At 39.4% G+C, this 27,781-nt stretch overlaps 2 protein-coding genes across 2 annotated transcripts in view; both read right to left on the bottom strand.

Annotated features, from left to right (window-relative positions):
* Positions 1 to 12,841, bottom strand: part of STPG4 (sperm-tail PG-rich repeat containing 4) — a gene marked incomplete at its 3' end in the record, with an annotated part of 43,466 nt that extends 30,625 nt beyond the window's left edge. Inside the window, 3 exon segments of the mRNA XM_082427886.1 lie at positions 5,780 to 6,037; positions 7,179 to 7,235; positions 9,072 to 12,841. Of these exon segments, the coding sequence (XP_082284012.1) occupies positions 5,780 to 6,037; positions 7,179 to 7,235; positions 9,072 to 9,107 (351 nt within the window). The 5' untranslated portion in view covers positions 9,108 to 12,841.
* Positions 12,842 to 13,223: 382 nt separating this feature from the next.
* On the bottom strand, positions 13,224 to 27,204 carry CALM2 (calmodulin 2). Its single transcript, XM_082427906.1, has 6 exons — positions 27,119 to 27,204; positions 21,057 to 21,087; positions 15,379 to 15,522; positions 15,178 to 15,284; positions 14,624 to 14,759; positions 13,224 to 13,881 (listed from the first exon to the last, which is right to left on the bottom strand). The coding sequence occupies exons 1-6, from the start codon at positions 27,119 to 27,121 to the stop codon at positions 13,853 to 13,855; spliced, it is 450 nt and encodes a 149-aa protein (XP_082284032.1). The 5' UTR covers positions 27,122 to 27,204; the 3' UTR covers positions 13,224 to 13,852.
* Positions 27,205 to 27,781: the final 577 nt, after the last annotated feature.

Here is a 27,781-nt window from a genome sequence, read left to right as displayed (position 1 = left end):
TACTCTGCAAGGTGGAGTGGCACTGGGGCACAATTTTTCTGTGGGGCATTTTGGCAATGCATCTCAAAAGACTTAGACATCTACATGCCCTTTCCTCAACAACTCCACTCTCTGACTAAAAGCAGGAAATGCCTGAATATGCAGTATTAGTATTAGGTTATGTCCTTACAGTAGAATACTATGCAGCTATTTAAAATGATGTAGAGAATACATGATGGTGTGGAAAAGATTCACAATATACTTCCAAGGGAAAAAAAGAGTTCTGCTTTCTGCTAATGGCAGCCTGGGTTATTTGGATGATGAAACTTCCCACTGCAGACAACTACTAGAAATGAGAGTTGAAATATTAAAAATAGACAAGAGCTTTTAAAAAGATATGAAATTGATGACAATAAGGAATATAAACCCCCCCAAACCAAGAGATAGCAAGAAACCAGACAGGCAAATGGCCCAGTTTTGCTCAGAGCATGTATGCTGGTCCAGACTAAACTCAGCAGAGGAACAGAGCTGGGTTTGAGTGAACTTCAGAGCCCTAGAAGGATCCAGAGGCCAAAGCCTGGACCATCAATGTTGCTGATTTCATGGAAGTCCTACCAACAGGAATTGGAGGCCCTAAAAGGGGACTTCCTGAAAGCAAACCTACCACCTCACCCCAATGCTAGGGACTGCAAAAAGAGTTGTCCTGGTGCTAAGGAGAATTGAGAGAGGGGGAAGAAACACATCCTTGAGAGACTGTAACCGTGGGCTGGTTCCTTTCATGGATTCAGTCCAAATGCCCATCACTAGAGTGATCCAAGATTACATAAGCAGTGTATTTCAAGTGGCACCAAACTGGTAGCTCCCTTAAGTATTAGCAGAACCAAAAGCAAACCTCCTCTGAAGGAAAAAGGCTTTCATCTTAGGGAATTCATGAAAACAACCTTTCAGTGGGAACGAGCAACACACAGTCAAAGATAATCACACATCCAAGGAACCAAAATGAGTAAGGCCGAGTCAGATTTCAGAAATGTAAGCAATCATTAATTCATTCATGCATTCAACAAATATTAACCATCAGACACTGTTCTAGAGGCAAAGATGTAACAGTGAACAAAGCGGATAAGTATTCATGTCCTCATGAAGCTTCACTCTCACGGAAGGAGGCGGACAACAAATAATAAATGCAAAGTGCAAATAAATTATATAGTATACTGAGGGCTCTAGGTGCTATGGAAACAATGAAAGAGCAGGGTAGGAAGGCCAGGAGTGTCAGGTGGCCAATTTAAATGAGGCTCATTGAGAAGGTGACACTTGAACAAAGACTTGAAGGAGAGGGGGTAAGCCATGCAGATATCTGGGATAAGAGCATATGAAGGAAGATCCAGTGCAAAGACCCTGAGGTCAGAGTGGGAGTAGCAAATTCAAGAAGCAGCCAGGATGAGGTCAGTGGGGCAGGATGAGAGTGAGGGGAGACACAAGAGGTGAGGTCACAAATGAAGCCTATCCACCATCAACCTGTTGGCCCTGAAAACAGCCACTCAGAGATCACACCGACTATCACAAAGCCTGAACCCAGAGGTTCTCAATCAGGAGTGTTTTTTTGGTTTTTGTTTCCCCACTTCCTCAGGGGACATTTGGGCAATGTCTGGAGACAGTTTCAGTTGTTACAACTTGGAGGGGGGATTGCTAATTGGCATCTAATTATCCTGAAATGCTGCTAAACATCCTACAAAGCACAGAACCGCCCCCTACCACAAAGAATTATCCTGACCCAAGAGTCAATAGTGCCAAGGGTGAGAAACCCTAAATTTGACATAAAATGGAGAAGTCAAAAAGGCAGTTGGATATACAAGTCTGGAGTTCAACAGAGAAGGCTGGGCAGGAGATATACATTCAGAAATCACAAACAAATAACTGGTGTTCAAAGCCTTGAGACTGAATCAGATCAGCGGGGAGTGAGTGTAGATGGGGAAGAGGTGTTGTGTGCCTGGTGCTCCAACAGGAAGAGGGCAGGGAAGAGGGGCTGAACCGGCCAAAAGGCTGAGAAGAGGAAAACAGGAATGAGGATTGAGGAGGAGGTGTCAGGGGTTTGGAAAGAGGGGAGATGTGAGAGAGAGCTACCCAGGAGAATGGGAGAGTAAACAGACTAGGGAAGTCCACTCTGGGCCCACAGGAGATGAAGAATTTAAAATGAGACTAGTCATTTGGCTACACAGATGCCGGTTCAAAGTTCGAAGAGAGATTTGACCAGGGTTGTGGCTTTGCCAAACAAGTAAGATGAGCCATCAGGGACCAGGGAATTGAGGGCGTGTGCAGGGAGTAACTCTAATGATTAACTTAAGCTTTGAAAGGAAGGAAAGCACTGAAAGTTGAGCGGCAATGAAAGGTGGTAGTATAAGCAGATAGGGTAGGGAGTCCCCAGAGAAAGAGAACCAGGCATGGCTTTCCTGACATAAGAGAAGCCATTTTTGGCCTAAGCCATTTTGTGATCTAAGCCTGGCCTCGGTAATTAATGATCTTAAGGGAAGTGAGGAAATGCAGGAACAGAGGAAAAGCAGTCAAGGAACAATAGGTCAGCGATAAAACAGAGTCCCAGTTCCTCCTCAAGGGATCTACGTAACAATTTGATACACGTCTTTGAGTTCTGCAGGAACTAAGGCCTCCACCCAGGTGGGGGATAGAAGGATGATGCTGATCCTCCTGACTTCAATCAACTAAAGCTTGGACTCTGTCGACCTTTGCCCTGATCCTACGCGGAATCCTCCTCTGCTCAAGCACCCTCATGAGTATGCATGTACCTTTAGCTTTAGACTTGCCCAATTTTGCTGTTGGGGAGACACTGCTTTGGGAAAGATACCTGTTTTCTCCTAACTGGCTGCAAGTAATAAATCCTTCCTCCTCCCGCTCTTTGGCTTAGTTGTATCTTTTGGTTCGACACCCACAAGGAGGCAAACTCATTTTTCAGGCAACAGTGAGATCAATGGATTGTAGACTGGGTGGGAACAGAAGAATTGTTGAGATTGGGATACTAGAGTGGGTAAGGCAGAAGACCACGGGAGAGTGATCAGAGTGGGATGCATGCAACTGAAATTAAGGAGGGTTGAAATGAATGGTGTTGAAAAAAATTTAAGGAGTGAGGGCGGAAGTGCAGGAGAGTTCAAGAAACTGAGAAGCCAGATTGTTGGAAAATCATCATCTATGCGTGTACTGAAATTATGACAGGAGTAGTGGAAAGAGTGACAGGGTGCAAAGGGAGCTAAAATCATCCAGAAATAAGGTGCAGTAACACAGGGGTTACTGGGATGACTGCAACAGTGGGAAAAAGCAGGTCATAAAATTATATAATGGAGAGAAGAGGTCCTACTTCTGTACATATATTCTAAAATAAAAACATTATTTCTCTAATAAGAAAAAAAGTACTGTAAAATTTGTAGGTCTATATCAAATACTCTTTGGAAAGAGCCAGATATAGATGAGTATACACACATACACATTCAAATGTGAATATAAATATATCTATGCACATATGATTCTTTGATATAGATTCTCCTCTTGAGTTACATGCTTCAGAATAAAGGTGTTAAAAATAGTAAAAACTTTCTTACAAATGAAGAACAGCACTAACAAAGTATAATGTGAATATTCTATTAAAAATTACGACACTTGAGAATGCTGTTCTATCTTAATAAATAACAATAATGTATACTGTATCTACCTCGAATTCCAATTATTATTTTACTGAGTTCTGCTATTAAAAAAACAGAATTATGAATTTTTTTCTCCTACTTCACTTCATACAAACACTTTAATGCAAGCAGGATCATATGCCTAGATTCAAAAGACAGAACTATAAAGTTTCTAGAAGAAAGCATAGGAGAATATGTGTACAGCCTTAGAGTAGGCAGGGATTTCTTTTTTTTTTAATTAATTTTTATTGGAGTATAGTTGCTTTACCAGAATTATGAATTTTATTGGTGACTAAACAGGGTTACATCTGAATAGCTCTCCTCTCGTGAATATATTATTATATGCCTTTGAAACAGAAAATTAGGAAAACATTTAATTCTTCCAGTTTCTGGAGCTCAAGCCTTCGTGGGAGGTAGGGAGAGAGAGGAGAAAGAAAGGAAAGAAACAGGAAAAGTGTGTTTTCAGAAGGTTTTTATCCATCCCTCTGGGTAAGCCACACTCTTTTGGTCTTTTAAAGCTTTAAATTTTGCCTAATACCAACCATCTATGTTTTCTCCTTTGAGCAGTGGGCCTGGGCCTACCCTTAGAAACCTCTAAAAGCCAGAAGAGAGGAAGCAGAAGAGAAGTAAATGGTGAGGGAGGCTAACGAAGAATGATTTTGTATTGGAGGTGGCCAGAACGATTTCACACGTTGCCTGGTTACCTGATACCAAGTCATAAAAGTCTAATTTAGTGTTTGTATTCATCCACTGAACCAAACGGGATAAGATTTATCCCATGAACATTTATCATCCTGTCCTGTTTCAAAGCTATAATTTGCAAAGCTGCAGGAAGGGTTCACAGTTGGATACGACATGTGCTCGTCCTGCTGAAGATTTCTTGTCCACCCTACTAACCACACCCCTTCCATTTAATTCAACCTCCTGTGGCAATGCATCTTCTCAGGTTATCACCATATTATTCTGATAAGGTGGTGAAGACTGATACTATTATTAGCTCCTTTATAAATGGGAGATATTAAGGCCCAAAGTCCCAAATAACAAAGTCCAAGTCCCAACTCTGGCCCTTGGGCAGGCCCCAGACAGTGCTCTGCCCCTCCCGTGAAATGCCTCCCTCAGATTCCACCCCCTGAAACACTGCCCCTCATTCAAGGCCAGAGGCGCAAGGTAGACTGGAAAAAGCATCAAACTGGGGCTCAGAAGCCCTCCGTTAAAAGTACTGCCTCCCCTCTTTATTAGCTATGTGCCTCAGAACCAGTTACTTTGTCTCTATTCACCTCAGTTTTCTCATCTGCAAAATGGGGATTAACATCCGTTTTGCCTATCTCAGAATGCCTGTGAAGAACTACTAGGAGAATATATGTGGAAACTCACAGCAAACCGTTAAGAACCACACGAATGTCATATGTTATCCAAGGTCCAGCTTGAGTCCTACTCAATCCAGGGAGCCTTCCAGACTTTCAATCCCACCCCCTGGCATTTCCTCTTACACTATTTATCTCAGCACTTGATCTATGGGCTCTTGTGTTGTTATTTAAATATTTCCAAGTCAGGAACATCTTCCCTCAGAAGAGCCTAGCCCAGGGCTATAAGCAAGCAGTTCTCTGAATTCTCAATGTGATGCATGAACTGGTGGAGCTGAGAGTTCACCCTGCCCTCCTGGTACCAGGGTGTTCATTTCTACAAGAAATTCTTGCAAAAGCTTCCCTATGGTGTATAGTTATACTCACGCTCTAATAAGAGGACTACTGACTGAAAGGCAAAGTTTTCTCTTTAAAAGAAGAGGGCACACCATATCAATTGCTTGAAGAGACCAGAAGCATGGTCCCATCACAGATAACACCCCAAGTCAGGGGAATCCTGCCAACAGTTCCCAGCGAAGGAAAAAAAATTTCCCCATGTACTCACCTTAGGTTGAGGAGGTCTCACAGGGATACACCTTGCTGGATATATTTGCAAATGAGACAGCCCTTTGTTTGATTTCTGGACGAAATAAGGCATTCTACAGGTTTTCAGTTTCTCCTGGGGGAGATACACTCTAAGTATAGAGAATATTTTCCTCGGGGTCTCTTGGTAGCTTTCCCATACAAAGGCAGCTGCTATTAGTGCTTTACCTGATCTCTGTAAACCAGCGTGCTGGGGTTTGACCGTGGTTTGTCTTTAAACGAGTAGGTGGCCACTTGCTTCTTTAACAAGTCCAAGAAGTCAGGAGGCATGTACTGGGGAAGGTCATTTAGTACCAGATCGTTTCTTTGCAGAAGAGGTGGTTTTTTCCTTCCTTCATTTTTAAAACTGTATGTTGCTATCACTGGATTTAATAGAGATTCTTCAATAAAAGTTTTCAAGTGGTAAGTGCCAGGATTAGGAGTGTTCTGTGGAGAATTGACATCATTTTTAAAGTCAGTGTGTAAACTGGTTAACATCTCTTGAAGCATCATTCTTGCAAAGGTCACTCCTAAGTAGCATTTCTCTTTGTTTTACAGTTTAATAAGATTCTATCAAATAGAGTAAACACTCCCCCCAGAACAATATTTCAAGACAATCATGATGATTTCCTTTCTGAGACAATTGCTAAATTATAGCAAATGGGTTATGGCCATAGTTGAAGTTTTAACTTTTTAAAAAGTAGCTTCAGAGATACTTAAACTTGAGATTCAATTTGACTGTAAATGTCAGGCCTCTCATGAGACCCCCTCAGGATAAGCTTTGTGACTAAACAGAAGTTATCCTACTTCTGCTTAGTAGATACCACGTGTTTCTTTCTAGCCCTCAAGTGGGAAGCTAAAGGATAATAACACGAGACTGAGGATGAACTGGCAGAATACATGGCCTAATTAGTCCCATAAGAGGTTTGGTACTTTCAAATCACAACCACAGTATGGCTGAATGGCCAGACCTGACAGTTTAGTTGCTGCTGCTTTTGTGGCCATCTTCCCACTGAGCACTGAGCTCAGTTCTACCATTAAAATTAGTTCAATTCCAAGGAGGTTTTGGCTCCTGAGGCCCCTCTGTTATAGAAAGGTGTGAACAGAAAATATTTCTGCCATATAGAAACAATGTATCTTGAGAGGCGGATCTTCCAGTCATCTTTCTTTCGTATATTATGGTCTTGTTTTCATACATTGACCATGTTAACAAAAGTTATCATAGACTCTTGCTCTTTATCTAAGTAAGATAAAAACCAAAATCAAACACATTTCCAGAATGCATGCTTTTTCTTCCTTGTGTAATCTCACCAAGGTCATAAACTAGGTTGACTTTATCAAGAGATCCTGTAAAACACCTGGATTCCTAGAGTTGTTTTACTTCCAAGCTTTTACGGCATTCAAAATTTAAAGTTAGTTTCTCATCATATGCTGATACTAAAATTATAAATATGAAATAGGCCCATGTAGATTTGAACAACCATTGTTTTCTTAAAATTAAGTATTAGTGACTTAATCAGGTTAGACTGATTATAATACCAATAAAAATGAGAATACTTTGAAGAGGAAAGGATGAAAATATACATACTGTTAATGCTATTCTCCACCATCCTTCTCTTTCAAAAGATGCCTTCCGGCTTGGTTTCTATTAATAAACATAAAATGTGCGTATTCATTTTAGAAGTGATCCCTGGAAGTTAAATATCACTTATAAAACATGTACTTGAAGAAATGGATACCAGTACCAAACTGGTCAGCCTGAATTAAAATAAAAGCTACATAATGATAAATTTTGCCTGTAATATTTCCTTAAATTACTATTTTATGACCTTAAGTGCTTTTTAAACATCTAAATTCCCTTTGGGTAAATTAGAGTAATAAACATCCCCATCTCACAGAGATGTCATGAGAATAATTAGAGGTGACAAAATTTGGTGCTCTTAGGAAAAGAGTTGTATAAACCCAAAATTGTGTTAGTATAATTGTTATTAAGATTTATGGCTCAGGGAGCTCAAGGTAAAAATGTATAGTCATCAAATTAATGGGATATTGGGATACAAATTCCTGGCGATATGGCAAATGTTGAACACTGCCATTTCCTGGATTTACATATGCTATGACTGGGGCTTGAACTCCAGCTCGGCCATTGGCTAGGAGCACTAGGCAAGTTAACCCTCATGAACCTCAGCTTCCTCTTAGGAATACAAAAAAAGGCACCAGGCCTGGCATGAAAATAAGGCATTGTAAAACCTGTACCCACAACCAGGGCTCAGTAAGTGGCAGCTTTTATTTTTAACATCTCATCTGTCAAGTTACCAAGCAGATTATTTTGATAGTCTTCAGTTTCCAAGGACGCTCTTGTCTTCCATAGTAAGTACTTTACACCCACTTATTATCCCATATTTGTTTCAGCTTCACTGTCAACAGAACACAGTTGTTTAGTTTTTTCCTTTTGTGCTATTTCCAGTAGGTAAAATCATTAAAATATTGAGTTCTACTTTCATTTAGAATACTTTTGTTATTACTATGAAATATAGGTTATCTCAAGCAACAAGGTATTAAAAATAATAAACACTCTAATCAGTCAACGGAGATAATTAATTATTCCTGTCTAGCAACTTATATCCACTTACAAGTACCCTTGGGCTTTAGTTTTACTATGAAATATAGGCATTTCTCTAAAAAAGCATTGTTTCATACGCACTGCTAAGTCTGAATTTCTTCCTATACATTCCCTTTATTAGATTTATGTTGAATCTTCTCTGTTGCACATTTATAGTCACAGAAATCAAACTTCTTCAGGCAGGTCGAGACAGGCCTCCACCTCTACCTAGGACCACGGAAATGAGGTGGGAAGAAGGGAGAAGTAAACATGATACATCTAAAGGAAGGTAATTGGCGGCTGCTGTTCTGTTTTGCCCAAGACAGGTGATCTCAACTTCACCTATCTCCCACTTCCAATTCACTTCAGGGGTGAATCACTTTACACAAGACGGGCTAGACATCCCTTGCCCAAATTTATTTAAAAACTAAACAAAGATACTTTCAAATATTTTATAAATACTAAAGTAGGAAGCAGGGCAAAAACGTGTCCAATAGACTAAGGAAGGAAAAACGCATTCTCTCGGCAGACAGAGGGGAAAGTGAAAGAAATCTAATTACCCTATTAAAACAGTTGTCCAGTGCAATTAGCAGTAGGTAAGAGGGGGAAAAAACAACACAGAAAACAAAGGGCGAATGGGAAGGATAGGGGAGAGCGAGGGAAGAGGAGAGCAAACGAAGTGGCATTCAAATACCGATCGGGAAGAAAGAACGGCAGGTGCAGACGTGAAGGTAGGGAGAAGCGGAGGGGCGCCAGAGTCGGGGATTAGAGAGAGGTGGGACTTGGGGCGGAGCTCGGCGAGGGGAACCTTGTTGTGGAGGTGGGAGGGCAGGGAAGGAAGGCGGTACCGAGGCCGCCCCGCCTCGCTTCTTCCCTTACTGCGGCGGAGGCGATGGCCATGATTGGCTGGTCCATTGCTGCCGCCTCGCTCCCTAGACCGAAGCTGGCGTCCGGTTGCCAGGAGGCGCCTCAGTCCGCCGGCTCCTGAGCGTGCGCGGGGCACCCGCCAGGTTCGTCTCCCGATGTGGGGGAAGGGAGGCGGGCACACGCTTGGAGGGCCCGCAGCAAGCCTCACGCAGAGGAAATGGGTCGAGACCGTCAGGCACATGCGTGGTAAGGAAACCTAGAGAGCGCGGGAGTCGCCAAGAGAGCCCTCGGCAAGTATCTGCGCCAAGGGAGACCTGCAAAGGCTAAAGCGCCCCAGGATGTCCATCAGCCCTCTCCCAAATCACCTCATGCTTGATACGCATACTTAGATTTAAGGCAAAAATCAACCTCAGCATCCACTTTATTCATTTTTTGAATTTTGTTTATTTTTTTATACAGCAGGTTGTCATCTATTTTATACATATTAGTGTATACATGTCAATCCCAGTCTCCCAATTCATCCCACCACCACCTCCACCCCTCCACCACTTTCCCCCCTTGGATAGCACTCACTTCCTAAGATTGTTTCTAAACTCCTCCAGATGGAAGTTCGGGGGGTGTCACTTTTGAGAAGTGGAGTGAGTACTAAACACAACAGGCTGTAAAACCACGGATTACCCTTTACCATCCGTATAGACCCTCTTCATTTTCAACCTCTTGGCTGTAGCTTCTCAACCTATAAACATTACCATCTTTAAAAACAAACGTCCCCTTAAGCTTAACAGTTCCATTTTATGGAGTATCTGCTGTGTTCCAGATATTTCACATATATTTAATCCTCAAAACGACCCTGTGAAGTAGGTATTAATTCCATTTATGAACAAGGAAACAAGCTTCCTTGGACAGTTTAGCACAGCTTACTCTGCATCACACAGAAGTGGCAGAGCCAGAGTTCAAATCCAGGTCTGACTCCAGTGCCCCATTGTCCACTACACCACGGAGTTTCTACTTCCGTTCACAAACTTTCAAGAGTAATGTGGATTCAATTCTTTCCTCACCCCCACCCCCATACTCTCCTAAAACCATCTTAATCTGACATGTGCAGGCAACTTTCAGTTAAACTTGCATTTAGTAACTAAGCTAGCCAGTTATCTAGTTGCCAAATCCAATTGGGATTTTTCAGGCTCTTAGCAAACTTGACCTCTATTTGTCATCATTGCATTGATTATTCCTCTCCCTGGCTGCATTTGCTGATTTATTGTGCCTCTTTGTCTATAAGGAGGTGATAATATATTGGTACCTACATGGGGTGATTAACTTGAGTGAAATGTCTGGAACCACATCTGGCACAATGCATTCAACATATAATCACTGCCTTTAGGACAAAAGCAAAATTTACAAATTTACAATCCAGTCTCACCTCATTAGAACCTCATGATCTGATGTATACTTGCAAATCCCAAACATGCCATCTTCACACTTCTATTGTCTCTTCTATTGTCTCATATGCTAGCCCTTCTGCTTGAAATGCTATTCTCTTCTTCGATGGCCTGGCAAACCTCAAGGGTCAGCTCCTCTAAGTCCTCCTAGGCCTAATCCCTCATACCCCAAAGGACCCTGTTCCTCTCTTTATTGCAGGACTCATTGTGACAAATCATGTCTCCCCTGATTTTAAACATATCCAGAACACAGGTTTTTGTCTTAATTCTCAGCCTTTTGAACACAGGAAGAATTGAATATTTGTTAAGTTTTCCTTTTATAAATAAAACCAGAGGATGGACTACAGCAGTGGTTTTCAAAAACTAATGTGCATACAGATACCAGGAAATAATGTTAAAATAAAGATTCTGATTGAGATTCTAGGGCAGGGCCTAACCTTCCGCATCTCTAACAAGCTCTCACAGGTGACTCTGTCGGTGACTTTTTGAGTAGCAAGAGACAGGAGGACGCCATTAAATTTCTCTTGAAATACTGGGATTCTGAATTCATTTAACACAGCCTTAAAAATAGCAGGAAAAACGGGGAGGGGAGGAGCCAGGCACCAGGTTTGAAATCAAAAACTGAAATAGTAAGACCAAGAGACAAGTAAAAAACAAAACTTTCACAAAACTGATACAGCCAGTCCGTCACTGTGCCTCATTTCATTTTCTTATTTTGGCTCAGCCTGTAAAACTGGCTCAGCAGACTAGGGACTGGTACCCTAGAGACTGAATATGATGAAAGGTACAGAGAAGTCCAGAAACCCATGCAAGGTGTGAAATATAAGGAAACACCTAGATGAGAAAATAGTTTTGGGTATCGCAAAAATAGAAACAGCATGGGTAAATGATTTCAAGGACTTTACCAATAAAACAGCCTAAATATGTAGAATAAACAAAGTGTCCCCTTAAGAAAACACTGTCTTGCATGATATCACTGAGAAAAGTTTAAGATTTATTTTCAGGTTATCATTACAGCAGTTTTAAAGGGAGGAACCATTTCTCTTTGCAAATACGAGACTACGCTTCTTAGAGATCAACAGTGCCTCTGCTACACATCAGATTTTTAATAAAAATTCTAGGTAAAATACTTCATATTCTACATATTCCAGGATCACTTTTAACTGCAACAGTGATAGTTTAGGTTAGAATCATCTGAAAGCAAACATGCTACAGACAGTATTTGGAAAAAGAATCATCAATTACCATGATGTTGCTAATATAAAACAGGTAATACGGGTATGATGTGAAGATAAGGTTTTAAAATTATAGTCCTGATTTGAGTAAGATTATGTAATGCTTACTGTGTGATTTTCATGAAGATTACAAGAATATAAAATCAGTAACATGACACACGAAAGTACCCCAAAAACGTGTTTTTCCCTTCCACCTTGTTATCAACTTTACTTCAAATTATTGGAACTGGAAAAGCACCAATATTAACTTTGCCCAATTCCCTCATTTTACAAGGATCATAACTGATTTAACAGCATAGATTGAACACTTAATGCAAATACCAGGAACTATGCTAAGAGCTTTACCTAACATTATTATAAAAACAAAGTTAGAAGCCAGCTGGGTAAATTACACCCATTTTACAGGTAAGATAACCGAGGCTCAGGTAATACTGACCTCTTCAAAGTTATACAGAGCAATGATCTGAATACTGTTGCAATAAAACTCCAAAGCCCATGTTTAATATTCAAGATTATTGTGCAACAGCTAGACACATGAATCTTCTCCCACCTTTGACTAAACTCTTACATCTAATGAAGCTCTTCCTAATTAGTACTGCCTAACATGTAATAATACCATTAGGATGATCAATTCCTGTTAACTTCCTTCATCCTACCTAAAACATACTTAATTCTTTTCCTTCACTGACCATCAAGTTTTCCATTTTCCTGTAGAACTAATAACAGTGATATTAAAATAGTCAAAGATGCACAGTAAACAAATTGCGCCCCTAGGAAATTAAAAACCTTGTGGCTGTAATAATCAAGTAACTATTATACTTAAATGTTTTAATCTTGACTCTGCTTTGCTATGCAATCTTTCCTTAAGTATTTAAAAGGTAGTTAGAAAAACAGAAACCCTGATAACCACCTTTTGAGTAGTTTATAGAGAAAGCAATAGTTTAGAAGCAAGCAAATACTAAAACAAGGTTTAGTTACTGTCAATCCACTACTAAAGATACCTTATTTGTAAAGTATGTTGCAGATAGGCAGGCACAACTGAAAATTCTCTGTTTTCTGGTAGTAGAATTAAAAAGCACAGAGTAAAACATTAAAAAATAGAGGCAAAAAAAAAAAAAAAAGAGGCAAAACATAATGACCCACCCCCATTTGGATTTTTTGTGTTTTTAAACACATTTAAAAAAATCACTGCATGGCTGAAGTCTATATGGATAAACAAATGCCAAAGTTGAAAAATATATTAAAAAGGTAGGCAGCAACACTGAACACCTACCTTATGCCAGTCCCCATGCTAGGTACACTTACAAAACGTTTCTTAATCTTTCACTTAAACCTTTTGAAGGAAGTATTATAATTTAAAAACCAAACAGTCTTAAGTAGTCAAAAAAATTACTTATCTAAACTTAAATTATACCAAGTAGAAACCACCTCCCCACTTGATTCTCAAAATTATTTAACTTCAACTTAATTAAATGACTCAGATTCAGAGCAACAGTTGGGTAAATTGTAATTTTTTTTATTGGAAAACAAATATACAACTTGGAATGGATTTGAGGCAAATTGTGCCATAAGCAGATTTTCTTTAAGTGGCTAAAACAAAGTTTAAAAAGCAAGTAACAATAAAAGAAAATGTTTCTGGTACAGGACCAGCAGTACAAAAAAATAGTGTACGAGTACCTGGATAAAACACCCGTTTTGCAATAGTGCAACTTTTAAGTACATATTGTTGACTGTCCATAGTCCACGCAGAGTTACAACTCCACACTTCAACAACAACATGCTGACAGTTCCTAAAGAAAACTACTTAAAAAAAAAGGCATAACCCAGATGTTCCCTCATTTGACCAACTCCATCTAAGTTTAGATGTGCAGAAGGGCTTATTAGATATATCCAGAGTAAGCCACATGCAACATGTTATTTGATCAATTTTTCTAAAATAAGGTTTCAGGACAATGACAGTAAGATACGGGAAGAAAACATGGAGGAATGAAGTCCTAATTACTATACATGCATATTTTTTTTGACAATAGGGGGAAACCTTTTACAGATAAGTTACAAACAAAGAAAAGGCAAATAAACAATTTTGTACAAGAAATTTAACACATTCTGTACAATGTCTTCACTTTGCTGTCATCATTTGTACAAACTCTGAAAAAGAAGTACACAAAAATGTTAGTCAATGGCAAAAGTCTGACAAAACCAATCACATTTACTCAATCACTGAGCAGTCTCCATTCCCCTTTCTTTCCTCAAAATTATCATAAAGTACAGAGGAAAGCTAGTTTACTGCCAAGGCTGGACCTTCATAAACCAAAATTATTTATGATTATTAATGAATAAACCAAATTAATGCTTTAGATAAGCTATTACAAATAAAAAGCATTCTTGCTTAGTTCAATATCATATATCATACTTCTGAACTGAAGCATGTACAATTTTAGACTTAAAGCTAATTAGAGGAAAGGAGAATCCAATGAAAGAAAGTCACCTTAATTTTGAGGATCTTGAAATAAGTTTGAAGAAGCTTTTCACACTGTTCCACGATTGTTAACAAAAATTGTTTTATCATAGTTTGGAGTGCAGTGCTTCTCAAACTTTAATGTGCATTATGAAATCACCCAGGAATCTTATTAAAATGTAGATTCTAAGTAAAGGGGTAGGATCTCATAATAAATAGTTCTAAGAAGTTCTCAGGTGACAATGATGTTGCCTAATCTGTACACAACACTCTGAATAGCAAAAGGTTGGTAAATATCAGTAACTGTTTTAGCATCTCCATTTCTGGGGGGGGGGGGGGGGAAGTCACTAATTTTGACCTATCAGATACCTAACAAGAACCTCTACCTTAAAGTCAAAGCACAGAATAAGGCAGTGACGGTGAAAGACTTACCTTCATAGTTTACTTGACCATCACCATCAATATCTGCTTCCCTGATCATTTCATCAACCTCTTCATCTGTTAACTTCTCTCCAAGGTTTGTCATCACATGGCGGAGCTCTGCTGCACTAATATAGCCATTACCATCCTACAAAAAAATTTAGTAAAATGTCTAAGCAAAATTACAGACGTAACGAGTTGGAATAGAAGTTTATTAAACTTCACATTAGGGAGCAAAATATACTTTAGTAATCTATACAAACTAAAGAGAGTTTACAAATAGCTGACCTATATATTAAATGTCACTGAGAGTCAAGCAGGATATCCTATATTGAAATCACAATTTCTTGGTTCCAAAGTCAAGTGATGCCTCTTTCGCCACAAAACTAATGCAATATATATGTTATTAGGAAACCTCCATCTACACTGAATTCTTAAAAAGCTTTTGCTTGATATTAAAGTATGTTGGTAAATCATCAGAAAAACAAGTCTTTACAGATTAAGAGGTCCTGGTATCTTTTTATCCTCAAATTAAAATTGAACAAATCCGGTCTTTGGATACTTACCTTATCAAACACACGGAATGCTTCTCTAATTTCTTCTTCACTGTCTGTGTCTTTCATTTTTCTTGCCATCATTGTCAGAAATTCCGGGAAGTCAATTGTGCCGTTACCTGAAATGGTTTGTGTAGTTGAAACATTACAACAGAACTTAAATTCCACTTCTTCAACTCCCCCTTCCCAAACCCTAAAACTAAAAAGACTTACCATCAGCATCCACCTCATTAATCATGTCCTGTAACTCTGCTTCTGTGGGATTCTGCCCAAGAGACCTCATTACAGTTCCCAACTCCTTTGTTGTTATAGTTCCATCACCATCCTTGTCAAATAGTGAAAAAGCTTCTTTGAATTCTGTTTGAAAGAGAGACCACAATCCAGATGTACAGGTTAACAATAAAACAGTAACCTCCTAAATGAAATGTTATTACTCAACCGTCAAAGCAAACGTATATATAGAGACAGGACCTGAAATGGGATTTTGATTCCTGAAGGATTAGGGGGGGACACCTTGTGGTATTTCAAACATTTTTAGCTAATCATATGCTCATATATTGATCTACCTGAGAGTTTTTTCATCTAAAATCTTACAGGGAACTCCAAAATCTAGTCCAGATAAAAGTCAAATTATTGTTGAAAGAGGAAAACACTAAAAGCCCCAGATGACTGCCTTCTCTATTTTCTGTTGAAGCTGCTCTGTGGAACACAATTCAAAATTACAGATCTAACCTACACTCAGAATAGAAAAGGAAAACTACTGTTACCAAATACATACTTCTATATAGCAACTGTACTACTTACAATAATACCCAAAGTTAAAATTAAGTCTATTTAATCACCTACTAAATTAAAAACAAAAAACTTTAAACTTCAGAACAACCTGCTATAGGCTAGTTTCCTTTTCTGGAAGACAGAAGGGACTATCACCAAATAATCTATAATGATGTTAACAATGGGATGATCAAGATATGAATGGCCAGTTTTAACTAAGTGCTGTATCACTGAAAACAAAATTTAGACCTTTCTTCAGAATATAAAATCCCAAGCTTATAATAGAGATATATTATTGCCTAAAATCTTTTAGATCTTCTTGTGAAATTATGTTGCTTTCAATTCACCACTAGATTACATGGAAAGCTATTGGAGCAACAGTCCAGAATACCTGAATACAGAGAAACTAAATCAGATATTTAATTTGGTAGTGCAAGGGCATATAAATGAGCTAGTTAACAAAGCTAGCAAAGATATTAGGCCCAGTCAGCAAGCAAACACAGAAGCATACAGCACAGAAACTAAAAGCGGACTTTGGAACTCAACTGCCTGGGCTAAAAAATTCCAGCTCTGCTACTTACTAGTAATGTAAATAACCTTGGGCAGATTTTCTGCCTCAGCTTTCTCATGTGTGTTAAGTGGGGATAACTGTACCTACTTCCTAAATTTAAGAATTAGTATAGGCAAAGCACTTAGAACTATGCCTGGCAAATAACTACTTAATAAATGTCAAGAAAAAGCTGGTCTCATTTTCCTGCAGCATCTACAACTACACTGGAAAACTCTCAAACTTCTCTTGGCTTTCACAACAGTAATTTACCTTCTACCTCCTACTGCCTTGCTCTATTTGGGTCTTACAAGGGTCTTGCTCCTATTTGTCTCTTACATATAGATGTGACCAATTTTCTCATCCTTTTTTCTCTCCTTGGCCATTTCATCTATGCCCACCAATAATGAAGACTTCACATCTTTAGTCCACTCATCTCTCTCAACATAATATTTTTACTTCTCACTCCTACAGGACATCTTCCCTGGATGACCTCAAGGAAGACAATGAAAATCAATTCTATACTCCTCAGCAAGCCTAGGAATGCAAACAAAAACCACCTTAATTCTTTTTCCCTGAAAACTGTCAAGGCCTGCTGAATTCTGCTATTTAAATACTGCCTGATTCTTTGCTCATCTCTACATCCAACATTTTGGCTAATGACCCTATCATCTTTTATCTGGACTATCACAATAGCCTCCAAATGGATTCTTTATTTAAAATTATCCACACAACTACCCGAGTCCTATTACCTTTTTGGATTATCACATTATTTTCTTCTGCTTTGATTCTTTTAATTGCTTAGCTTTAGACCAGGTATCACTGACTAGTTATAGTTTGCTACACTCAGTAAGTAGTAAGTGCCACTTATTACTACTGAGTGCTAAACATTCCACTCCATTTAAATATTACTTGTCTTCAGAGGAACTCACCTGATATCAGAAGCTTAGTACCAAACTACTGACTGATCTTATGAAAATATGCAGTACTAACCTAGACCAATCCAATGACAAAAATAAATCACAGTCCTACAAACAGCAGAATTTGATGAAAACATTTCCATTTTACACTCAGGTTTTTAAAAAAAACCAGGATGTACAAATACTGTCTAGAAATATATAAACTATTAGGTTTGGAACACAGTAGCATCTGTCACCTAATAACTTAGGCTCCAAGAAAATTAAAGTACTTAGAGATTTGTATTTATTTACATTACATTCTCTGCTATAATACAGTTATCGTGTAACACCACCATTATGTACAAAAATTCCCAGTATAACTAGCCATAATCATTTTACTAAACGATTTAACTTAAAGGACAAATTCTGAAAGATGCATGCTATAAGTTTATGTATGTGTGTTCTAAATTTCAAGAAGTTTAACATCTAATAACTCTTAAAATATTTGCTGGAATAAGTGAAAAGCAGAAAATAAAACCATTTCTATGCTGTAACTAGTGTTTACTTCATGCATACAAAAAGGAACAAATAAAAATACTTTGAAGGTCAAGATTTATTCCAAATCTCTATTTGTATTTTTACACTAGAGGCAGAAACACCTGCAAAAACTTAAAATAAGAATAAACTGAAAAGTACAATTTTATTCCACCTGCTTTTATAGCTCACCACCTGTGCTTCAGAACAGTTTAATCTTAATATATAGAAGCATATCATTCTAAACAGTATTTCCCAGGAATGAGTTGAATATAAACCTAGGAGTCAAAACCTCAATATACGATAAGAAAACAACAGGTCCTGAATGTCACAGAACAGCTATCTTCAACATAATTGATGGAACCTCCCAAAATCCATTCTAGTTATGCCCAAGTTGAAACTTTCAGAAATCGTAATATTACTTGTTTTATTTGTTCATTAGCAACCCCAGGATACCTTTCTAAATATTTTTACATAAATTTATAATTCTATTAAAACAGGTCATCATGAAACAATCACAAGAAAAATCAAATGCCTGTTTATCAATTTCTATTTATTTATAAAATTCTGAACTTATTAATCCTTTAAAGGCCATGTACCAGACCTTTATTGTTGAGTAAGATTAGTACTTTTTTATCACGTAAGTTTTATCCCTACACTGAACTTTAAAAGTTCAATGGTTTAGGCATAAATTTCTTTAAAGAAAAAAAAAAGTATTTTACATTTTTTCTTTAAATATTAAATACCAACAACTAATGACATCATGGCAGAGTCATCAACAAAACTAACTTGTTAGTGATGTCACACTAGACTGCTCTGGATTGCTCTTTAAGACCAGGGTAACGTAAACAACTCTAGAAACTTCACCTAAACAATAAGCATACTTTTTTCTAGACTAAGTTATTTGTTAGAGGAATTTCAAACCTGAAGTAGTAATGATTATCAGATGAAGATAAAAAGTACCTTAGTATATTCAACCTTGCATTATATGTATGAAGCTTGTTAGCACAAGTAGAGCTAAGACTCTAAGATATTACTGGTTACCAGCAATTACAATTTACCAGATTAAAAAAATTTTTTGCCTTCACCTCAAAGGTAGACATTGAGAGGGGACTTTGGGAGGAGGCAGAATAATTCTTAGGAATAGGGTAGGTACTGTTCTAGAACATACATGTGTGGCACACCTCTTTGAAAATTTATCTATTCAAGAAATATTTATTCAAAGTTTAAGGGAATTTAATAAAACTGTAAATGGCAAAAAAAAAAAAAAAAGAAATATTTATTCAGTCCTTACTGTGTGGGAGGTATGGGGATACAGAGGAAATAAAAAGGTCCACAATTTCACAGGATTTTTATTTTAATAGCATAAAAGCTTTGGCTCCTCTACCTTAAAGGGTCACTAAAACCTAGGGTCCAAGAACAGCTTTATTAAAAGCCTAGGAAAAGGCAGAGTATGGAAAGAACCTAAAATAGATTTTTCTACCACTCTCACTAGAAATTTAATTGTATGATAGGAACCAATGAAAAGACAGAATTTATCTTAAAGACAATGTCCCATGAACTACAAGTATTCTTTACAAAAATGCAATCAGCCAGAGGATTGAGCCTCTTATATTTAACAGACACAAACTACTTTTTAAAAGAGTTGCATGTGTGTTTGGGAGAGGAGTAATGAGCATCAACTATGTGACGGGCACCTTGAGTAATACATTTTCTATCCTAAAGTGAACATGCTGTGCCGTGCAGAACTACCTGACTGGGACTACCGAGAAATTAAAGGCAAAGACAGGTGTATTAGAGAAGGTAAGAACTTAAGAGTGGAAATAATACCCCAAGTCATTTCCTGAAGACATTATATAGAAAACTACTCCAGAATAATTTACATTTCATCAATACACTTATAAATGAAGAAATTATTTCCAAAGCTGTGCTTGACTACTTCAACACACCCTATACATGCAAATTTACCAACTCTAAAAAGCAAATTCCCAGTTTAAGTCAAATGCACAGTAAGAAATAAAAATAAAACCTGCTTAAATTGGTCCTTAATGCTAATAGGTTTCTACTTTACACAGTCCTAGCAAATACTATTTTGTGATGAGTATTTGAGGAGACTAATGATTTCTGGCTCCACCAAATTTGTGTATGAGGGGTGGAGCTTACTTTAAATGGGCTACATAGCTCAGTTCCAACTGGGTTTCTCAGTTTACTCTAGCATTAAAAAAAAAAAAAAAAAAAAAAAAGCTTTAGTGATTTTGAGCTCTTGAAATTCCTTGCCTACCAGGAAAACTATGGCAATCAAAACTGCTTGATGCTTTTGTTAATAAGTCTATAAATCAAAGTCAAGGAATAGAGTTTGAAAAGCATTTCAACACTGCAATCAAAAAAACAAAACACCATTTATTAATTTTCCCCAACATTTTGATGTTAACTAGCCATCTCAAAGTAGTAGAATAAAATCAAAAGTACTAATGGTTCGGCGTATTGACAACATCTCATCAAGTTTTATGTAGCAATTTCACATACTTCCACAGCAAATCAAAGGATACAAAACTTACAACTGATTTCAACAGCTATCACTGCTTTTTAAGATAAAATTCAAATTACTACATCTGTAAAGTAGAATGCTAACTTTTGGATCTAAGTGTTTCACTAGAGAAATGGTTATTCCCTGAATGACCATATATGCAATTCTAAGGTTAAAATATTATCTACTTTAAACCAGGGTAAATTCAACGTTCATTTTCTGATTTTACATTTCTAGTTACCTATTAACTACTATTTGGCCTCTTTTCCTATGGAGACTGATATGACGCTGAAGTGTTAAAAACTGCCCAGAATTCATGTTTTACAGCAAGATAATCTTTAAGAAAAACAAAGACCACCCCTACCAGGCTCAAAAGTATATCCACATAACCTAAAAACATGTCTTTAATTACATTTAGCCCCACACATCTTCACAGTCAAGTTTACTTTCTCACTTGCCAGAGTAGGTTCAATTACTGTATTACACTCATTTGTTACCATCTACTACACAGATCAAAGTTAATTCTGTCATACAAGTACCTTATTTTGAGAACAGCGAATCAATTTATAATAAAATCCAATGGGTATAATCTAGCAAAGTTATTTCTCACCTGCAATCTGCTCTTCAGTCAGCTGGTCAGCCTACAAAGAGATCAAAGAAATAGTTAAGTGGCTTGAGAGTATGTAGTTTAACACTCACAGAAACAAGTTTAAAAACATTCAAGGTGGGACTTCCCTGGCGGTGCAGTGGTTAAGAATCCACCTGCCAATGCAGGGGACAAGGGTTCGACCCCTGGTCCAGGAAGATCCCACATGCTGCGGAGCAACTAAGCCCGTGTGCCACAACTATTGAGCCCACGTGCTGCAACTACTAAAGCCCACGTGCTGCAACTACTAAAGCCCGCGTGCCTATAGCCCGTGCTCCACAACAAGCTGCCACAATGAGAAGCACGCACAGCGCAACGAAGAGTAGCCTGTGCTCACCACAACTAGAGAATGCCCGCATGCAGCAATGAAGACCCAACCCAGCCATAAATAAATAAATAAAAATTAAAAACAAAAAAACATTCAAGGTTCACCCTGTTCCATAAACTTTACTTAGTTCAACATTCCTTAGTACCAAACACAGGTGGGCAGAAAATGCACACATCTTATCTTCAAAGCTAAGCTAACTCGCCCCCAAGTTTAAGATACGAAAATATTTCAGAATACGTTTGAAAGTCTAATTTTACACAAATTTTTAAAAAGCAAATCTAGCATACTATAAAGTTTAATTGGAATTGGTATTCTTCTAAAGCAAGGATAGATCCAATAGAAATGTTTCCTTTTTCAAAATTAGATATCTAAACTTAAGCTCACCTCCTCAGGTAAATACAAACCATTAATACCAGAAATCTCCATTGAATCAAAAATAATGAACAAGGACTACATTTAAAATTCCCCTGTAAGTGGCTAAATACTTCACTTGGACATATATGTGATTTTCAAAACTTCAACAAGAACAAAAAAATTACTAAGCAAAACTATCAAAAAGACAAAAATCCAAGCTGTCCTGGTTGGAGCAACATGAAAGGTACCAGTTTTTACTCCTCCTCACCTGCCATGCAACTGCAGAGAATCCAGGATTCTGAATATTTGAAGTACATTACTTACAAAATGTTAAGTCCAGCTACTTATTTTCTCTTTATGTTTGAAAGTTACCAGTTTTTACTCCTCCTCACCTGCCATGCAACTGCAGAGAATCCAGGATTCTGAATATTTGAAGTACATTACTTACAAAATGTTAAGTCCAGCTACTTATTTTCTCTTTATGTTTGAAATTCCAAAGTGAGCATAAGATCTGTGATGTTTTTAGAAAATGGAGTAAAGTTACTTGTTTTTACTTAAAAAAACACACATTCAGGCACCTGCTATATGTTGTTTTTATTCAATCTTCACAACAACCCTTAATGGTATTAATAATATCACTAATACCCTATCTCACAGATGGGGAGAGAGGCTCAGGTTAAATTTCAGCGAGCGGGAGTACAAAACTACTAACTAGTAGAGTCAGAATTAAACACTAAGGTGTCAGACATATCCAATACCTTCAATTTTAAATTCAGAGCACACCATAATATTATAAAGATATTTGCAAAATAACAAGCCTCCTTGTTCTTCATGTGGCCTTCATCCTTGGACATTTCATTGCTTATTGGTACATATATCCAGAGGCACTGACAAGAAATAGCCTCCTATCTAATATTCCTACCTACAGAAGTCAAGTGTACTATGATTAATCCATTCACTTATTGGTATGAGAAGAAGAATAAACCCTGCCTGGTTTCCTTCATTTTAAATGAACACACCCCTGGAAAGGATAAAACCTTAATATAGGATAGCATCACATTTTTTTCTCTAGGAGACAGCATGAGAACATTTGAGAAGAAACCAGAAGAGGAGAAGTTTCTTTCCCTGATAAACAGTTTTGATTTGACCTTGATGCAAACTCAACTCGTTGCTTTAGAAAAAAGAAAAGAAAAAAAGCCAATAGTCTAGTAACTTAAAATTGAAGAGCCAATAATTAAGCTCAAATGCAGAAGTTTATAAAATAAAAATTATCTACTTTTATCCTTACAAATCCCAATCCTCCAAGTATTTGGTATAAAATCAGTCGATTGTTTTCTCTAGGGATAAGATTTAAAACCCAGTAAATCCACTGAGTTAATTTTTACTTTGTTAGAGACTATAGATGATTTACTTCTAGTCTCATTCCATTCTGCTAGACGTCTATCATTTTTGAAAGAAGGGCAACATGGCATGGTGGAAGAAAAAAGCATGGTGCTTTGAGTCATCGCTGGGCTAGTATCCCAGCTCTGCCACTCAATAGCTGTGACCTTGGACATGTTACTCAACCTCTCATTGTCAACTTCACCTGTGACACAGAATATTAATACCTACCTTGCAGTGTTATTGTGCACAGTAAGTGAGAAGCTATGTAAAGGGCTAGCCCAAAGAGTTCAGTGATAACTATTTTATATCAATTAATTAACCAAAGAACCTACAATGTAATGTTAAACACCAACCTGACTAGTTCAACTTCCACACAGAAGGGAGACAGGTGGGGCATTATCAAGCCCTTTACAGCAAACTCACCACATTCCATGTTAACTTTAAGATGAGAAAATCTACTTCCACAAACTGAAACCACAAGTTGCAAGCCCAGGGACAGATGTGGCAGGACACATCAGTTTAGGACTAGTTAAGCCAAATGTGTGGAAGACACTGCAGCATGTGCGAAAGCTGAAGGAATGACTGCTATGTGCAGAAACAACAGGGATTTTTCTCTCGACAAGTTGTGCGGGAAGAGATTTTGAGAAGACTCATTTGTACGAAAGCTGAGAAGGCCTCAGGAAGAAAACTTTAAAATTAACCAATTTTGCTCGAAAAGTCAAAATTTTAATGGCCCCACACCATCCTGTCTGCGATCTCAGTAAAGATCACAAATGAGCTTCAAGGAATAAACAGGACACTAAGTCACATAGCCTGAAAGTGCTAGATATTGCTTGCAATGTTTCAGGAAACTTAAAGACAATTTTTTTGTATTTACTACTAACCCAGAGTTCAAGGTTTTAAAATAACCTTTATCAGCAACATTCAGATTAAAGCCTACTAAAAGCAAAAACACAAAGCTCCCTAGCACTGTAATTTGTAAGCCTTTTCCAATGAAACACAAATAAATTTGGTTCTTATTTCTGTCTATGGAGAGAGTCATTTTCTTGGTAGAAGAACTAAAAGAATTATACTTTTGGGAAAACTCAAGCTCATCAAAATGTGTGTTTGTCTCAGTAAATAACTCACTAGAGAGATGACTAGTTCTTACTCCTTTGTTTCTACAAATATTGATGTAATTCTTCCTATTGCTCTTGTCAACTCTAGAGAAAGCTCCCAGGCATCAGTACACTCTCAGGTTCCACCTCAGACCTACTGGACTAGAATCTGCATTTTGGAGAAATGCAGGTGATTTGTCAACACTGATAAAAACACTACTAATCTAGACTACATGTGTGACCTTAAGGAAATTACATACCTATTAAACATTTCCAAAATGGCATTCAAAAGTAGGTATGGATACCCTTGGAGCATATCTAGTGAAAGGTGGTATAAAAATAATCCAAAATTCATCTGAGTAAGTGTATCGGTCCATAGGCTTGAAATGAAACAAACTTCCACCCTTCATTGATTCCTGTTTACTCCAAGTACTACTTAGATACAACAAAGGCTTCATAAGTAAAAATTTTTCTACCATTTCAGAAATCAGGGTATTTGTTTTATCTATATCAAAAGCAATCTCTAAATTATTTCAGTAGAGTTTAAGATACCTTTCATTCTGATAGACCAGCACTTATACGGCATCTTGGTCCAAAAGAGAAAACGCTAGAAGATATTACTTCTTAAAAATTACCTTTACTAAAGGCCTAATTTGATCATTCTAGCTGAATCTAGAACTTTCTACATTTTAATAGAGCCTTGGTGAATTTCTTCAGTCTAGTAGAAACAGATCTTTTTGCTGTTCGATGGGATATTTATTTAGACTGAAGTGACCAAATTTTCTACCTCTTCACATCTTTTACTTATCACCCCAGCCTCAAGTCTTCTTAATGCAATCAATCTCCCTTGAGCATGCATCAACTATATGTAAACCCAAGAGCCATGTGAGCAAACTTATTCCACTTCCACATCAAATACATGTTCATTCTCTGACTTTACAGAGTCCTAATTTTAAATCATCAGGTCTTATAATTATAAAATTACCTGAGGACAATTCCCAAATTAGTTAACAATGACTGTCAATTTAACTAACTGAAACCCCCCCAAACATCAATGATGTGAACAGTAACTACAAAAGCCTACCCTTGGCAAAGGACCCCGAAGGGTAGATACAAACTCTGCCTCACCAAGAAACTCCATTTGAGCTCTTGATTCAATTATCAGACTGATCAGGAAGAAACCTTACCTTTCACATGAGAAATTAAAAAAAAAAAAATTTACCCCACAATTTTGAATCTTAATTACATGCCTATAGTGTACACCCTGTTTCACCTAAAAGTAAACTCAACCAGCACATTCAAATTTAGAATTTAGAATATCAAGATGGAAGAGTACATCAAACAAATGCGAACTCCTCTCCCCACGCCCATACATGCTGGAGGTTTCAGTTGGCAAGGATTCCCAACTCCTGTTTAAGATGTCACCTTGCCTCCCGGACACACCCATCTCCCGTAACCACTTGGCAGAAGAAACGACAAAATAAGTATTGCAAATTACCGCCCTCATTAGTTTTTTTTTTTTTTTTATTATTAAACAGGAAAGAACTGGAGTTCCGGTCTCTAGTGACAGGAAAATGCTTTTAAAAATTCCCTGTCCCCCTTCTTTCACGACGGTCTTTGACAGCCATTACTGTACAAATGAACTAAACTGCACGTTAAGCTATCTGGCACTTTCTCTACGGAAATACCAGTTATTTTCAAGGGGGTTGGAGCGGGGCAACAGTGTGTGTGGTAGTGGTTCTTTAACATTACGGCGTGCACGTGAGCACTCAAGAGGAGGACTGTGGCCCTTCTCAAAGGCATCCTTCCATTTGTTACAGGATAGTAAGACCGACTTTCACAACAGAACAACAGTCACCCCGGAGCTGGCTTTCGGTAGGTGAACAGGAAATGCCTTTCAGACCCCCCAGCTGGAGCCTCTGGCTTTCTCTAACGAGATGAATAGTGGGAGGCTGCGCCTGACTTCAGATATACAGCCATTTCCTTCAACGACAAAACCACTTCAAAAATTTTTTTTTATTTTAAATGTCCAGCCTGGGAGGTGGAATTAGGTCTCAAGGCGCAGAGGGAGCAAAAAGATCAGGAATCACCGAGCTTCCTTCGCGCCGCCAGAGGGGGATGGGAACCGGCCGAGGCTGCCCTCCCCAACCTATGCCGGAACGGCCGGCCTCGCAGTGCCGCGGGCCGCCCAGACCTCCGCAGTCCTGCAGGTGCCAGCGCAGCAGCTGAGGCGCGAGCCTAGCCGGGCGGGCGGCGGCCCCAGCCCCGCGCCCGCCCCGCCCCGCCCCCGGCCGCTCCCAGCGCCGCGCGGGCTCGGCCCACACAGCGCGCCCGCCCCTCGCCCCCTCCCGGCCCGACCCGCGGGGCTGCGGGCTGACGGCCTCGCGCGCTCCCGCCCGCCCCCTCGGCGCAAGGCGGCCGCGCGCGGACAAAAGCGCTTCCTGGCGTCCGCACCAACCGTCCGTTGGGCTTTTGAATCCGGCCCCGGGCTGACCTTTCGAGATGCCCGACCCAAAGCTTCTGCGCTCCTGCTCGCCCCCCCCTTCCACTCTCGCCTCCCCCGGGGGCCGACCTGCCCCCCGCCCGGGCTCCATCCTCATCCAGCCCCTGAGGAGCTCCGCAGCGCCGGGGGCGGTGCGCCCGGCCCCCAGTACACTAGGGGACACCTCCCTGAGGAGAATGGGGGGGGTGGGGAAGCACCTGCGACACAACGGCCGCGGGCGCCCCCAGCCTCATGTGCGCCATCCCCCTGGCGAAAACCACTCCTGTAGAGTGTGAGGGTGGCAAGTTCCCTTTCTTTCGTGAATTCGCTTCAGCCTCTTCCCCCCACAGGCCGAGCGCCGGCAGCTTAGCGACGCACTCACCATGCTGCAAGCGCTACCGGTCTCCGGGACTCGACTACACAACCACTCAGCTCGCTCGCTCCACTCGGACTAATTCTCCTCCTCCGCCCCCAGCGCCTCATAAACACCTCCCTCCGCCAGATCCCTCCGCCGCACGCCAGATAACGGAACATCACAAACGAGTCCCGGCCAACCCCCTCCACTCCAACTCCTCTCGAGACCCCTTTATCCACAGTTGTGTGGTCGACGATACAAGAGCTAAAGGGAGGGGGGCGAACGGATGGCGTAAGTGGGTTTCGCTTCCCAGCGAGCCGTTGAAGGGCCGGTGGAGTCGCGCCTGAGAGGCGCTACTTTGCGGCGCGGAAGAGCATCGTGGTTGCGACGCGTAACGCGACGATCGTTGAACCGGCCTCTGATTGGCTGGTTCGTACCTGCAATGCGTCACTGGGGCTCGCTGCCACCGCCGCCGGGACGCGGTGTGGTTTCTGCCGTTGGTGCCGTTGCTGCCCTGGCCGCACTGTCTTGGCAACTGCGCCAGGCGGCGGAGTCGCTTGCTTTGCGCTTGGCTGGAGAGTCTTCCTCCTCCACCCATCCTTTCTCTCCACAGTCGTACGCACACTTTCCCGCCCCTGGTGTAGGGGTCTACGAAAACGCCGATTAAGAATGAAGCTGAAAGACCCAGTG

Source organism: Balaenoptera physalus, assembly GCF_965194825.1.
Source record: "Balaenoptera physalus genome assembly, chromosome: 15".
NCBI lineage: Eukaryota > Metazoa > Chordata > Mammalia > Artiodactyla > Balaenopteridae > Balaenoptera > Balaenoptera physalus.
This window is presented reverse-complemented; position numbering and strand designations above follow the sequence as displayed.

Excerpts from the sequence above, each read along its gene's own strand:
- CALM2 (XM_082427906.1), bottom strand. Across the intron at positions 15,523-21,056 it reads GACTGAAGAGCAGATTGCAG|AATTCAAAGAAGCTTTTTCA; the intron begins GTGAGAAATAAC and ends TCTTTCAAACAG. Across the intron at positions 15,285-15,378 it reads TAATGAGGTGGATGCTGATG|GTAACGGCACAATTGACTTC; the intron begins GTAAGTCTTTTT and ends AAACCATTTCAG.